Below are 16,724 nucleotides of genomic sequence, written 5' to 3' on the forward strand. Positions count from 1 at the left end.
TGAACTGCTCATTCATCTGACTTGATCATTCCTACAGTTTAGAGGATGAACTGTTTCAGAGCACTTTGTTAGCAGAAAAATGTGTTTATTTTCTGAGAAACCACAATCTCAACAGTAAAAAAAGAAGTTTATCTTCAAGTTTTCTGGAGGACAATTTAAGTCACAACATGCTAAAGAGGCAAATACACTTATTTTCTAAATTCTGTATCTTGGCTTTCAAGACCTTCTCTGGCTATTTGCAGTCTTCTGGACTTACTCAAATAATTGTAGTATTCTCTCATCAGAGCACCACCAGAAAGAAATGGACATGAGAGAGGGTTTTCCTTTGCCAAGCACAATGTTTCTGTCACTATAATAGCTAAGAACTTTAGCCTGTGATTTATATACAAGTTTACTTCCCATTTGAAATCTCTTCCTTTGTTTGTCTCCTAGCTTATGATTTATGCTAAACAGCATTGTGCTTTGAGGCAATGGAAGCACATAAAGTAGATGTCCATCAGAAGGGACAGCTTGTCAGTATAGCTCTTCCTAGCTAGGAAGAGGGACCTCTTGTAACTCTTTGCAGGTACATGTGTTGAAGTAACCCAAATGTTCCTCCCCAGGATTATTCTTGTTATCTGGAAATGTTCTGTGTCCTGAGGTTTAATACGGTGATAGCTGTTCCCCATACACGGAAAGAAAACATCTTCTTTTGGGTCTTCTAGTTTCAGTGGAAAATTAGTCATTTGGAGGAAACAAGAAATCATGAATTATACAGGCCTGCAGTTTCATCTCCTTCCCTGTACATTTATCCTGAAAGAGCTTCAGAGAGGTTAATTGGGGTTTTCAAATCCCAAGGTTGATGGGAAGTTAGGACATAACTACCCTGACATGGGGTAGCTGCACTGCAGAATCTTTCTGTACTGAGGCTTTGTCTCTGACCAAATAAAAGGAAATTTCCCTCCGGTTTATTATTAGCACAAGGCCTCATTTTTTTTTTCTCCAGTGCTTCCTAGCAACCCGAGTGTCTGTTTGTTAGTTTTCTTTTCACAAACTGTTATCATAAATCCATGGAAACAGAATACTTGGTGAAGTAGGCGATACCCTTGAAAAGATAATGACAGAGTACTGGCCAAACCCAGAAAAGGCAGAAGGCACCTTGCCATGCTATCGTCATCCATGTCCCGAGTGCCCACAAAGGGGAACATGAGAGGGCAGGTGCCACCCAACCTGTCCCACAGGCTGGCAACCCTTTCCTCAACCTGCAGTGAGGGGCCTCTCTGTTCAGGGTTTCCAAGGCTCTGCTCTGTGCTCTGGAGCTTAGAGCATCACAGCTTTCCTTTAAAGATGGCAAAGTGAATAACTGGACGTGGTCTGGGGGCCCCTTCTCTAGGTGGCCCAGCTAGAGCAGGGGGTTGGAGCAGATGGCCTCCAGAGGGCCCTGGCAGCCTCAGCCATTCGGTGGTTCTGTGAATAAGGACCTTCAAACCTTCAGAGCTCTGTCTGAAGTTGGACACTTTCCCCTTTCTGACTTGGGGTGTCAGTCCTTTGTTCACCTGCTTCCTGACATCTCTCCTGATGGCTCTTAGGGGACCCAAGCCTTCAACATCCAGAAACCTCTCTTAACTGGCGAGTTTTAAAATGCTTCAGGGACTTTCTCATTCCCTCCTGCTAACATTGCTCCACTTCAGTCGTCAATGATTAAAGACTAATGAGGCTGGAAGGAAAGTATGCACAGCCGTGTGTAACTGGACAGGAGCTAACGTACTCACTGGGAAGGGCAGTTTGGTCCATCTGTCAGCTTTACTGGCACTAAATCACCACACCGGAGTTGTCTCTGTTTGCTTTACCTGTCAATGTTTAATTATGCCATGTGGGGCCCGACAGCTGCAACAGGAGAGAATGAATTCACCCTCCTTCCTTCCCTTTCCCCCCTCCCTTAGCCGAGGCTCCCAGGTGGGTCTGTTCCTGAGAAGTGGGGGTTTGGAGCTCCCTGTGCTCAGCACTAAAATGTGCCAAGGTTTCAGCATGGTTGTGTCCGTGGCCCTTGGTGCACAGGGCAAAAAGGTGCTGCCTCCTTTGTCCCCATATTTTCAGTGTTCCCCATAAGCATGCCTGCGGTGTGGAGCTGGCAATGGGACACCGAGTTCATGCCTTGAGACAACACAGACATGGCCAGGAAACTGAAGCCAAGGTCCTCAGGTGCTATTTAGTGGGTTCAGCAGTAGGTACTAACCAGAAGAGGTAGGTGCCAACAAGAAGAATTGACCATTTATTTTAGGAACCCAGTGTAGTCATTGTCTGCTGATTGTAGTGAGGTGATGGGACAGAGAGGTTTCCTACTCTCTGCCTTGCCAGAGCAGGTGATGGTTATTGCATTCATTCACCATGGAGGGAAAAAAACATTTCTCAGACTAGAAGCACTAGCCTCATAGTAACAAAGACATTAAGATAACTGTTATTTTTACAGGAATATAAAAAATGATATGTTCTTGAAACTAAAACTTTCCTAAAATATCATTTTTTTCTGTTCTGAGAGTGGCATATTCCCAGGATGTGAGGCAGGGAGGTGGACAGGCTCTCTTGGCACTCCTTGTGACTGGCCTGCATAATTCACTTGTAGTTTTGACATCTGTGAGCGATGCACCCTTCCCACACTCATGCTGAAAAAACTTTAATACCATTCCAGTCTGTTATTTGTATCTTGCAGACAGAGTGACATGTAAAGCTACTACTTAAGGTTACAAAATGTTGTACAGGGTAAGCCCCTACAGTTAGCTGTTTATAATTCACCTAGTTCTCAATTGAGTGGCATGATCTTTGCCTCAAGCTCATTTTTTATTTATTTTCATGTTACTCTATTTTATTAAGAAAAGATTAAATGGTCTTTGTCATTTCCTGAGATTATTTCCTTGCTCATTTCAAAAGCAGATGGTTTTGTGGAGCTGTGATGTCTCTGTGGTATTGGGTAAAGATTTAAGATTTGCTACAGGGATAATATAGACTGCCATTACGAACACTGGAAAAGCATGAAGCTTTGGCCAGTTCATAAATCCTAAACAGTCATTGCTTATATAGGGGCTGGATTTGCAAGAGATTTTTCCTAAAACATCCAAACTTTTCCTTAGCTCTTAATTTGCTTCCCAAGCTCACATGCTTGAATATCTGAAAGGCAAGCAAAAGAAAAATTGGTGCATGTACCCTTCTGCTTTGTATCCCTTTCGGCTTGTGAGAGATATGCCCTCCAGACAAACCAAGGAACTCCTTTTTTTTTTTTTTTTTTTTTTTTAAGCAAACTAAACTGAGAAAACTTTATTTAAAAAGCTACTTGAAGACAACCTGTAGTCACAAAGTCAGACAGGGGGCTAATACAGGGGAAATACTTGACTAGAGGCTGTCTGAGAAATATTAATTCAGTACACTTGTGCTTCTTCTTTTACTCATCCCCTTACTGCAGTCAGTAAACAGCATGGACAGGGAATAAGTGAAAAAATACATGAAGACTAATAATGCTTCCTTGGCTTTACTTTCAACTCAGATAAAAACCCACCGCATTCAAATGTAATGACAGGCAGGAATAGAATAATTAATGCCTGCAGGGACTACATTTGCTTGACACAGATTGTGTTTACTCTGATATCTCCCAAAGTTTTATATTTGCATTGGCAGCCCAGCATTCTTCTCATTTATGCTATTTTCGTGTATGCAGTCTGTACATATGAAATGTCCCTATTTTCCTTCTTTCCCTTGTTGGTTAGCACGTTGGCTTATGGTACTGATTTGCCATGTTACAGGCAAGAGAGGATGTGATCCACATGCTGAAGACAGAGAAAACCAAACCTGAAGTTTTAGAAGCTCATTATGGGTCTGCCGCTCCAGAGAGTGTGCTGCGAGTGCTACACAGAGATGCCATCCTTGCCCAAGAAAAATCTATAGGGGAAGATGTCTATGAGAAACCAATTTCAGAGGTAATAACTTCTTGATTTGCATCTACAAGTCTGTGCAGGGGGGAATCCTAACAAAAAGGGAAACTCTGTGTATTTTGCATGTATGCAAAGCTCACAAGAGAATAATAAAATTCTTGTGCAAATTACACAAAATTGAAGAAAAATTGAATATACTTGTTCTCTCAACCGTCAGAATAAACTGTAAGCAAAATCATTGGGTCTGAACACAAACAATATGGACCTTGTATGCTCCTTAGGGCTGGTGCAGGTAAATGAGAACAAAATCTTTGGGTGTTGCTTTTTTGTTTTCCAAATTTCCTTTCAATTATAAGCTCCAACCTCTATTGCTCACAGCACTGGTAAGTGCTCTGTGACTTTCTTGGCATACTAAAGCTCTATCACAGCAGTAGTTAGGGAAAGAAGACCAACAGAGATTGATTTTGACTATGTTTACGGGATCACAAATCCCTAATCATTTTATGTCTCTTCAGTTCCAGGGCTGTGAAGTCAGTTCAGCCCTAAAGGAGATCTGCAGGACATTAAACCAAAGATTTAAACCCTTGGTTTAAAATCTAAGCAATAAATAAATGTAGAATAGACCTGGAAATGTCTGAGGCCAGTGTGAACGCCAAAATAAGCAACCACTGCTTATGGTTATAGTTTCTTAACAGTCCAGGGCATGGAGAAAGAGCACGCAATAACATACCGTACAGTGCACTGTAGCATCTGTCCAACTCTTCATAGTTCCTTGGTTCAGAACATTTACTGTTTAACCAGGAATTGTATCTACCACAGGGCATCTTTATACTCTGCACCCCTATTACAGTATCTTCTGGGATTTTAGGGGGGTGATAGTAAATAAGGAAAGCAGACATTAGCATTTGGGAACATGCATGAAATACTGGCTATCAAGAGTAAAAGAACTTAGCAGGTCTTTTGTCTAAAGAAGATGATAATTTGACAGGAACCTCAGTCTACAGTAACTTCTGTCATGCTTAGGTCCACAGAGGTTATGTGGGAGCTAAAATAGGATGGTGCAAAAGATTTACTCTCAAAGGCTGCACCCAGCTAGGTTCCTTTACAAAATGGATCAACTCTTTTTGACTGTCGTGGTCAGCTTCTGGAGGGCTGCTTAAGAGCAGCTGCAGCCCTCCTGCTCTCCTATTTCCCCCAGTTTGCAGAGGCACCCTGTGAAACAGCAGCTTTCTGGTGAAGCCGGGGCAGAGTGAGATGCAACTCCCACAGGGGCTGGGCACCAGGTGGGGAGAGCACACTACATTCAGACTTTTTATCTCAGCAGTCCTACAGGTACAACTGTGTTGACGATGAAGTTCAAATTTCAGCCTTGAGCTTATATTTTGCTACTCACATAGGTGCCCATGTCCCTGTAGAGGTACTTGAACTTGGGGTCCTAGGGTCTGAGAGCATGTATTCCTCCTGGGGATTTGTTACTGCTGTTCCCATGTGAAATGAGGAGAGTGCATGCAGCACCTTGTCACGGGAGGCATTCTGCACTGCAGCAATATTGTTTGTTACCCTAAAACCACATGAATCCCTGTCCTTTGTGTATCCAAGAATGATGTAAATGTTTATTGCAAACGCGTTGTCCAAAAAAATTATTTTTACAGGACAGTTACTCCTATTTTTAGGCACTGCTTTATGTAAAGTGCAGGATGTAAAATTCTGGGGCTTGCATTTACCGAACATGACACTGTTTGTTAATAAATCAGATGAAGTAAGCAAGGAAACCTCTAAAATAACCTATTCTCCTTTCCTACAACCCAGCTGGACAGGCTTGAAGAAAAGCAGAAGGAGACATATCGACGCATGCTGGAACAGCTTCTTTTGGCAGAAAAATGCCATCGCCGCACAGTTTATGAGCTTGAAAATGAGAAGCATAAACATACAGATTACATGAACAAGAGCGATGACTTTACCAACCTCTTGGAGCAGGAGCGGGAAAGGTGAGTACCAATGACAGTGCAAAGAATACCCTTGATACCCCAGTATTTTTCAGCTCAGCAGTGACATCGTCTGGTCTTTCCTGTGTTTAAATGGCAATAAACTCATGTAAACCATTGGTAAAAGTCAGTCCTCTCATGTTAGTAGTACATTACTGTGCAAGTCTAGGGCTGGAAGAACACCATTGAACATTCATGCAGTGTGCGCTTGAATTTAAAAATGAATTTGTTTTGACTTACTCATGCCCATTTTGGGTTCATCTCCTGATAGCTTTTGAGAGATCAGATGTTATTTATGTTGGCTAAGGTTTGAGCTGGCTTGCTCAGCTGAGTTCTGCATTTTGTGAAGGACAGGGCACTGTGTCACTGTGGGAGGAATGGGTAAGGAAAACAACCATTTGGTTGTTGGCACACAAATGGTAGGGAATTTGCCATGCCCTTCACATTTAGGCTTGTAAAGTCACTAACAATTTGCATTATTTTTCATATTTCTGAATGGGTTTACCTCAGGCAAGATCTACATCCCCCTGGAAGAAAATATTTTCATGTTTTATAAAATGTGCCCAGCCTGTGACGGACTACCTGAAGGTCTTTATCTAACAGGCTCAACGCTCAGTTTTTTTCCCTTCAAGTATTAGTCCTCATTGTAGGAGTAATTTATCCTCTAAGTCAAAAGAGGACACCTTTTGCAGCACATAGTTTAGGTGAAAAATGAGCACTCGGCAACAGTCTGAGTTTTGCAATATGAAATGTCATGCTCATACCAAACTACTTGAAATCAAACCACAAAGTTTGGTGAAAAAAAAAAAAAAAAAAAAAAAAAAAGCTCTGGGAAGAATACTTAAGGCAAGTTCAAAGAAGAAATGCTTTTGAGGAAACCACAGTCTGGTGGCAGACATTTTCAAAAAGCCAGGAGCTAAATTGTTTAGTGAATTTCCTGAGCTCTGTTCAGTGCCAGCTTTGAGTAGGTGGCACATGAGCTAAAGTGACCGTATTTCCTTGTTTAATAGCTGCTGTTTTTCTGGCTCTTTGTCTTCCTGTGTTCACTGGCAAACTTTAAAGGACAAAAATGTGTCTGCATATTAACAATTTTATTCCCTTAAGAGAAAATAAAAAATCTGTTGTATTTGCAAGTAAGGAGTAATTTCATATCTGATTCTCTTAGATGTCATTTTTTCTCAATGATGAATATCTGTGCATGTGTGGAGATGCAGGCAACTGAATTGCTACAAAAGTAAAGGCTATATTAAAATACCATTTACATTTCTCTTTACATTTTAAATTCACTTTAATTTATCAGTTGCTGCCTTCTTATTATTCCAGCTGAACTCCTGAAGGCCACTAAACAGCCTGAGTTTATAAACTGTTTGCTTTGAACCAATTTCCTTTAATGAACTGATTTAAAAGATTTCTGTCTCACATTACTATAGCTGGCATATCAACTCCCATCCCAGAGGCATTTTTGCATACTCTTCCTGCTGTTCTGTGTCTTTGAAGCTCCAGTTTTCCTATACCCTACAATTTTTGGAAAAACAGCAATAAAAAGGGGGAATTTGAGTTTGAACTTGTGTTGAAATCTTTGAGAATAACCAAATCCTCTAGCTTTAGTCAATGGTACCTCTGTACTGGTGGTGGCAGGTGAAGAGCTGCAGTGCTTTTGGGTTATGCTGAGTGACCAGAGAAACCTGGTGTTTGCTATTTAATCCACTTTGTCCAAGGCACTAATGAGAAAAATCACATCACGTTTAGTAGCAACCAAGTGGAGAGGACGTGACATATGACTAAACGTGGAAAACCAGCATGCAGAACCCTCCCTCTCTAGGCTGCTCCTCCTTCATCCCTTACAGAGCAGGTTAGAAAAGCCAGGATGGCCTGGAAACCACTCACTAGCATATATTTTGAATGACCTCAACTCCTCATCTTTGTTTGCCGAGTGCACATAAAACTCAGGATTTGCCTGCATCTTCATAGGTTTTGAAAACTGGAGGTAGTGTGGTTCAAAGACTGTGTTCCAGGACAGAGCAGACGATGGGATGACTTCTCAGGAAAGCCCTGTAATGGCAGCCAGCAAGAGATTTTTGTCAAAATGACAGAGTTTGCAATAGAAAGATTAAATTGTGGTAGGTTAATATATATGTGTGTGTGTATATATGTATATATATATATATATATATAAACACAACACCATGCTCACTTAATGTGCATAGTGGGACAGAGAACTGGCCTGCCTAAAGGCAGTTCATAGGCTCCTGCCTAGCATTCTTGTTTTATAAGTATCACCATATACATATTTTTTTTATTGTTGTGCTTTGAGGCCCAAGGGTTACTTTGTTAAGAGCTGAGCAGACTTGTAGTCGCCATAAAAAAAGAAAGGGACACTGAGGTGAACTTTGCCCGTCAGCCACGCTGCTGCACTCGCAGTTATAACGTTAATGAGACAGGGTGAGCGGGAGGAAGAACAGTCCTGTGGGACAGCCATTTCACAGCCGTCTGGTACAATGAGAGCAGCCATAATTTCTGTCCTGTTTGCAAGGAATAATTTCTGCCCCTGCAGTGTTTTACCAATCTTTCCTCACTAGTGTTGTCCACACCAGCTTTTAGAAGCCACATCTGCTTTGCCGTCCTGTGAGAGTTCAAACAAGATAAAATGGGGAATTCTCTAAGAGCAGAAATATCCCTTGGTTCTAATGCATTTCCAGCACTCTCATAATGCATTTACTTTGGAATATTTATTTGCATACACTTTCACACATGAACTCTAATCCATCCACAACAACATAATATGAAAGCTAATAGTCTCTATGTGAAACTAATTATTAGGCCAGCCTTGCACAGTGAGAAAGAAGTGAGAGAAAAACATGATTTGTCAAGAATAATTATGCATGAAAGGTATAAAAAAGAGAAAATTGTACACAAGGATATTTGAAATGTAGACAGCTAGGAGGAGCAAAATGAAGCAGCGAGGAGGGCCTGGCTGTTGGTGTTGGCTCTGTGAGTAAACTGTGGAAAGGCTGTAGGAAAATGCCAAGTCATTACAGGACAATGGTAGAAAACGAGATTAACAAAATCTGATACCTTTAGTGGAAGGTGCTTCTGTAAACATGGTGGCTGACGTGTTTTGCAAATTTCCCTATAGTATGCTAAAATCATTGCATAAAGATGAGTATGTCTTGAAAGTTAAGGACAGTATCTTCAATTTTTACCAAAATTGACCAAAATTACCCTTTTCGACACCTGTATACCTCATCCGCTCTCTCCATACCATCAAGATCTTCTTTGGCATTTTACTTCCCCTCCCCAGGACTGCAAATCAGCCCGCTCCCTGCAGCCTCATGACTAGGCTGAGGAATAAGGAGAAGAGCTGGAGCCCCCCGGGCCTCCACAGAGACCTTTAGTGGCAGATGGTGGGGTGAGGGGTCTCTGAGGATGAGGGGTCTGTGTGGAGCTGCACTGACAACGTGGCTTGGACATCTGAAGATCAGGAGATCCCACAGCAGCTGGAATGGTGAAGTTAGTCCTTTCAGCACAGGCACCCCTCCTGGTTTTCAGTGGCACATTAGGAAATGAGCTGGTGGCATGAACTTGGTCACTGGGTGATCTGGCTGCAGCTGAACCAGCTATGGGCACTTCCATACCCCGAAAAATTCTTGTGCAAAACTGGGTCAACATGAAGTTAAATTTGGTTGTTCTCTGGGCTGCTGAGTCCCAGCCCTCAGGCCTCTTTAGGGAACCGTAGGGGAAGAAAAAGTAAATCTTTAGGATCGAGTATAAATGTTTTTGTCTGATCAGCAGCCCTTTTCCCCCCTGAAAAGGGGAAGAGCTCTGCATAACCTCGGTACTGCTTCAAGCTCTTGATTCAACCTAAAAGGTGAGGTTTGAAATCCTGACATTTTCAGAGGTGCTAATCTCTGAACAATTTGTCTTGTACTCTTCTTCTAATCCAGTTTGTTGACAGCATATTTTGCTTCTATTAAAAGCACTGGAAAGCTCCTATTGATTTTAATGGTTCAGAAACAGGCCTGTGGTGAGGACGGCTGCGGCGGTCCCGCGGGATGGCAGAAATAGCCTGCAAGTCTTCCAAATGTGAGGGGGGGGTGTTCTTTCAGATGCAGGGGACATTGTTTGCTGCATACATGGTGCGATGTGGCAGCAAGGCTTTGTTGGAACTTGCTGAGGGTGATCTGTGCGACAGCTTTGTGAGTCATTTGATCATTTCCAGCATGATCCTTGAGACTGCTGAGACTTTTACTGCACCACACAGCGTGTCAGTAAATCACACCAAGTATCTAATGTAAGCATTGTTCATATGGATGCATCGATATTACATCTGGTCACATTTTTATGAAACGCATCATCATCGAAGCTATGAGGATTTTAAGTTGGTTCTTGCTTCTCTTGCTGTGGCTTCAAGTTATTCTTTACAAGGGACAGCGCTCCCTGCACACTGAGGCATTTTGCGCTTTCCTCAAAGGCAGGGCTGAGAGGACTCATTCTGTACTCCCTAAGCAATGCCCTGTTGAATCTGGTTTTAGTTAAACCCTCTTTTTGAAGTACACAACCATAATTAGATCTGCTTAGAGGAGACAGCAGGACTGTGACCCCAGATCTTTCCTCTACAAAGTTTCCTTTCAGCCCTTGCGTAAAATCATCTCCTCTCTGCCTCCCCCATCACAGCACCCCCAGCAAGGAATGCACTGGCGAGTCCCTCCGCGGTCTGTGATAATGCATTCCTCTCGGCTTCGGTCATCCTGGCACTGAGATGCTCTTGGCTGCTCTGCTGGTGATGTAATTCTGGGCCCGCATCACCTGCAAAGGAAACCAATCTGCAAGCAATAAAGCACACAGCCGTCTTGAAACAAAAATGGGAGTGTTGATGTTAGCAGGTTTTAGAAAATCTTCTTTTGTTTTCCCTTTTTACATTTCTGCCTTTTTTTTTTTCTTTTTTTTTCTTTTTTTTTTTTCTTTTTTTTTTTTTCTTTTTTTTTTTTTTGTCCAATCTCCCCCTCTTCTTCTTCCCATGAGACAGCAGCACCAAGTCTTTCACTGGGGAGCGCTTGCATTTTTGTTTCCCTTTATTTAATTGCACCCAAGCAAGTGTAGAGGCTGGAGTGCAAGAGGGCTTGGAGATTTTGTGTACGTTACCTTTCCAGTTTGCATTTTTTCTTGATTTTTATGGAGACTGTAAAATAAAGAACCTGGCAGAAAGACAGCAGGGCAGAGCCTCCATCTCTTGTATAGAGAACAATCAAGCCAAAAGTCTGAAGTGTTCAGGGCTAATAAATCTCTGTGATTTACCAGTTTAAGGCCAAATTCTGTGATAAGAACAGCCCTATACTGAGATATTGGGGTGAGGTGTATGGTACAAACAGACAGCACAGTCTTTGGCCTGCAACTGTGTAATCTGTCGGTGGTTCCTTTGAAGTATGGAAATTAAGTTCTTTTACACAATTATTTTTTTTTGTTGTTTCTTTTGCTCCAGTATTTCTTAGCCATATTCATACCCAGACTTTAGGTTTTTTCATCTGTTCATTGTTTCTCTGTCCTGGTTTCCAAATTGTGACCCAAAAAAAGGAAAAGTCAGCCCAACGGGACTGTGGGAATTCACCATTGCCTACAGTAGTTACTCATCTTTCTGCACATTACTGGCTGTAGTAAAGCACTGAGTCACTCTCTGTCTACTTTTCAGTAATTGCATTTCTAAACCTTTAATCTTATAATGTAGAAGGCAAGGGCTACAGTTTAATAAAAAAATAAACAGTTTTTATTCTTTTCTTTTAAACTGACATACTATCTGTATAGTTTGGAAACACTTTTTTTTTTTTTCCTACAAATGTAATATTTTTGTAGATCACAGATTACAAATTCTGTGGTAGTCTATTAAAAGAAATAAATGAATAAACCTGGCAGTGACAAATACCAGTTCTGCACAGTTAAGTAAATCTGAAGGTCATCCATTTTACAGGTCCTGTTTTACAGTCCTAGCTGTAAAGACTGCAAGGCCGCGGCTGTTCCCTGCAACTTGCTTGAAGCTCATGTTTTAACTAATGATTCTGGTCTCAAGCTCCAACAAAATAGCTCCAAAGGTACCTTAAAAATGAGAGAACAAACAGCCACATCGAACTGTGGAGAAACAATGTGAAAGTATTGCGAGTCTTACACAATGCGAGGCTTGCCATGAGCTGGGACTAATCCAAATCCATCTCTTCACACTTGGATAGTCTTCAAAACTGTCCAGTTTCAGTCACTTCTGGGATTATATAAAATAGCATCATGTGTTGTTTCAGCTATTCTTCCAAAATTTCTAAGTAGGCATCAGCTTCACAGCCCTTGAGAGAGAATTATTATACAAAACTATATGTAGTTCATTATTCCTACCAAGTTTGCTTGCTAAAATCATCAATTCAAATGCTCCCAGGGTCAGATGGGGGGAAAAAATTACTTCATTCAAAATCTACTCACGGACCCAAACTCTGTCCAGGGTGCAATAGGTAACAATTTGAACATTTAAGGGGCCTTTGGCATGTTTCAGAGTTATTATACTACTGAAATAAATATCAGTTCATGATTCTATTGAGGCCATCTTTTTAAGTTGTCATTTTTTTAGGCAAAGAAAATGAGAACTGAATCGGGGTCATGTTGGGAAAATTGCTTCCTCATTCAGAAAGATTAGAAACAGGTTTTAGTGAACGTGCCAGGTTTCACTGAATTTCTAAACATTTTAGACAGATGCCACTTATTTACAAGTATAAATATATGCTAAAAAGGCACTCAAGCTTGAACATGCTGGGCATTTGCTTTATGTATAAATGGAAGTTTACCACTGCAGAGATGTACAGAAGGACTAGCGAAGAATATGACATACTATGTTTATTCAAGACCTGTTCTACACTGTCAAATAACTTTCAATAACTTATGTGAAGAACCTCAGGGTTCCATCTGATCTGGGGTGCCGTTCTGACTCAGTGAGCCTATACAAGGAGCTGTCCTAACCCTAAAAAGATGCAAAGCTTTTTCAATCCTTTGCTGTAATTCCTGCCAGGATCTCAGGTGCCTTCTCCTTATAGATATGAGTACATAATCGAGGGCAGTGGTAGAGTGGGGGTGGCAGAAGGAAGAGAACTGGGAGAGGAATGGATGCAAGTGAATTTCTGTCAGTTTGGCATAATTGAGAGGTTGACTTGCTGTATTGTTGGGGGAGACAAGATCTGAGTCAACATCTCCCCTAAGGATTTATTTTCTTAGGAAGACCAAAACCAGGTTTCAGTAAAAATGGTAGGTTCCACAGAAATCCTAACAATAATGCTGCTGTTGGGCCCCTGAACATGTAATTTTACCTCTTCATGCCTCATTTTTGTTCCTTCCACACGGGAGCATGTATCTAACCAGGACGGGATAACTGGCAAAGCTTACCTCCATGGCCATGAATTAATCCCAACTGCCTGGAAGGAACTTGGGGCATCCCTGTGTGTTGAGGCTGCCAGGGTGACCCAAAGCTGCAGGCAGGACCCCTGGCTCTGTACTGTTTCTGGTATCGTCTCCCTAGCCGTAATCAACAACACAACATTGGGGAAGAACTGGCCCCAGTCTGACGCAGTATAGCTCCCCTTATGTTTTCATATCTATGTAAGCCAGAAGAGACTTCTGGCAGAAGTCCTTTTTACTTGTGAGTTTAAGTGCCAAGTACCATGAGGCAATAACTTTATTTAAGACCTCTGGACAATGCTGGCAAATAATAGCTGATAGATTATAGGCATGCCACCAGCAGCGGAGAATACCAGTAATAAGTTTTGTATTTGCATCATTTCAGTTTTCATTTCTTTTTAAGGCTTATATGTGGAAAAAATCTTAAGGCAGAATGAAAAATAATAAAAAATAAAGAACAAGGGGATGCAAAAATCCAAAGTAAATGTTCTCGTGAAACTTGCTGTAATTTGTGCAAATGTAATGGAGAAGGACTGTAGAGTAAAATATGTATAATTGAGCACGTATTTATAAAGCGCCTATGATACTAATAATGAATTGTCAAAGTTTGCATTTGGACTAATTATTTAAAATTTTGTTTTACAAAGGCCACTTTGTGTGTAAGAAAATTGTTAGAAATATCACAAATGGAAAGCTAGTGGCTTAATTCATAAGACCAGCTAGTCAAAAGCAAGCAAACAAACAACAACAACAACAAAACATACCAAATAACCCTGTGGTTATGCTGTTCACCTGGACTGTGGGAGACTTTCATACCTCCCATCACCCTGATGGGATCTGAAGTCACCTCTTGGAGGAAGCCTGGTCACGTTGTTGCATCTCCTGGGGAGGTCTCTTCCCACTCAAAATTGTTCCACTTTTACAAATCATTTACATGCTTTTTGAGTTCTTTCCACCCAAGGGGTGAAAATGTCCTTGTAGGTCAGTGCCTGGGGTATTCAGACTCCCCAGACACAGGAACTCACTGGGCTGGGACTCTGTCTCCTGGAAAGGGAGGATTTCTCACTTGTTGGTTTGGCAAATGGTGCCAAGTTATTGCCTCCCTGTTTGCTGCTTTTCTTAAAAGACAAAGATGGATGAAAAGGCTTATTCAAGATGAACAAATGTTTCACTGAATTTCACATTTTTTCTTGAATGAGAGAGAAAAATAAAGCTTTTTTATTATTATTTCATTTGATAATTACTTGTTGAATTTTTAGATCAGCTAAGGAATTGAAAAATCAATTATTCACACAGCTCTGTTATCCAGTTGCTTATGGTGGGAAAAGATTAATAGTAACATAGCTGAATATGTAATGCCCTAATGAGAAAGGATAATGAAATGAGCAGAAAATGAGGCTAAATTACAGCAGAGCAGCAGCAGTGCTTCTCTGATGGTAGCAATTATGTCATAGGTGAAAAAGTGCCTCTTGGTGACAAGTATATATATCACAGGCTGAAAGTTCCTCTACAATTCCATATGAAATGTTTATTTTCAGAGGAATTGGAAATGGATAGAAGTATTCTCTTTCAACATTTACATATTGGGCTTTGCCTGGATGACTTAACTCATTTTAAAATGATGCATAGCTTTCAGCGTTTTTCATTTTGCAGATTACTGGATGGGATACAACCCAGTTTCCAGAAGTGGCAGGGGCAGAGCACTGTCCATCCCGGTGGTGTGGGTGGTAGAGCTCTGCTGCTCGCAGTTGTTGCACGTCTCGTGCCTCTGTGTGCTGCTAATCCTTCGGCAGAGAAGACCGTGTCCTGGTTTGACTGGCTCGTGTCCTCACCTGACAGGCCAAGCGCTGCTGGTCCAACTTGCTTTCACTGACAGGCACTATTGCTTTGTGCCCATCGTTAGCACACTGAGCTCCCTGCATCCAGCTTCTTTGGGTCTTAGGAAATAACTAATCTGTAAAAACACCAGCCTGACTCCGAGTTTCATGAGCACAAAGCTGGCACTGGTGCAATTCCTTTGAAGTCAGGAGAGCTCTTCTTGATTAATGGGATAAATGAGTAGGAACTCCAAAAATGCATATATAAATGTAGCACATACAGCAGTTAGCAGAGTTACAGCTTCTGAGTAAGAACTTGCTCTCCAAAAAAGTAACGCATCAACAATATCTATTTCCTTTATGATTATATTTTTACATAAGTTCTGTCTGCATTTATGTTCATGATAATAAGCACTTAGGACCATACTATTTTAAAATAATTTCTATAGCCAAATAATGTCTTTATATTTTGAGTTATTTTGGCCAGTATCGCCTACTGGTTCTGCCAAGGAAGCTGTAAGCTTTTCCAAACTGTTGCCTCTCTTGTTGTGTGAGGCATCATTTGCACTTACATCACTATAACATTTTGAAAAATAATAGCAATTTGTAAGTGAGGGATGCACAGTGGAAGTTGACAGCTGAAAACCAAATACACAATTAGAAATCAGCGGGACCAGGACACGCAGGCGGTGCAGTTGTTCAGAGGGCAAGGCAGAGATGGTAGAAAAGAAGCTGTAAGGCAAGCAGAGGCAGGAATGGCAGCTTGCAATTTACACTTACTGTGTGAGATTGGCCTCACGTCTCATATCAGCTGTGAGATGGGTTAATGGGTTTGGTGTTATGGGAGAGCCGTGGGCTCTGGGCAATCAGACTCCCATTTTTTTTTGCTCTTAGCAAATACAAATATAAGGTTAAAATAACAGGTTAAAAATATAAGGTTAAAAAACAGTGAGGGCATTCTCTGCTGCAATGGCCTCTCAATAGACACACATCTAATGCAAGCAACAAACCCAACAAATGCATGAGCTGTATCAATTAGCTACGTGGTAGTAGAAAAGCTTTGTGTAGGTGTAGGGATCTTTTTTTTTTTTTTTTCCCCATTTATGCTGCACATTCAGAACACAGGGGCAGAAAGAGCTGGCAAAGCTGTGTTTGTGAGACAGATGTGGTGGGCAGGTGTGTGCTCCTTTGTGTTCTGGGCAAGAGCTGAGGGTCCTGGCATGAGTGTTAACAGAAATACCTTCTTAGCTCTTCAGACTGACAGTTGGGACATGGCATATTAGGATGTGGTGAAAGCCAGGATTACTCAGTGCTGATGTTGTTAAAATCTATCAGTCTCAGTTTAGGTCATAAAAGCAGCAGCTGATTGCTCTTGCACAGCATATGAAGCCTTTAACTGAGGATCCATTTGCTAAATCACAAAGTTTGGAGCTCACAGGAAATTATGTTTAAAAACCAGGAAGGAATCTTCATGAGATGATTTATTTTTCTCTGTTTTTATAGGTGCATATTGCTTTATCCTTACATCAAGCTGTGACTGAGGTGGCAAAATGTAATATAAAACAGTGCAAGCATAGCCTGCATTTCTTAGAAAATCT

General features: G+C 41.3%; 1 protein-coding gene across 5 annotated transcripts in view; it reads left to right on the plus strand.

Annotated features, from left to right (window-relative positions):
• The window catches only part of FILIP1 (filamin A interacting protein 1), a 121,999-nt gene that overhangs the window by 75,797 nt on the left and 29,478 nt on the right, over positions 1–16,724 (plus strand). For all 5 annotated transcript variants that reach the window (XM_032184386.1, XM_032184382.1, XM_032184384.1 and 2 more), the window contains 2 exons: positions 3,774–3,947; positions 5,712–5,890. In XM_032184386.1, the coding sequence (XP_032040277.1) occupies positions 3,774–3,947; positions 5,712–5,890 (353 nt within the window). The remainder of the gene's footprint in view (positions 1–3,773; positions 3,948–5,711; positions 5,891–16,724) is intronic.

This window comes from Aythya fuligula, chromosome 3, assembly GCF_009819795.1.
Source record: "Aythya fuligula isolate bAytFul2 chromosome 3, bAytFul2.pri, whole genome shotgun sequence".
Classification (NCBI taxonomy): domain Eukaryota; kingdom Metazoa; phylum Chordata; class Aves; order Anseriformes; family Anatidae; genus Aythya; species Aythya fuligula.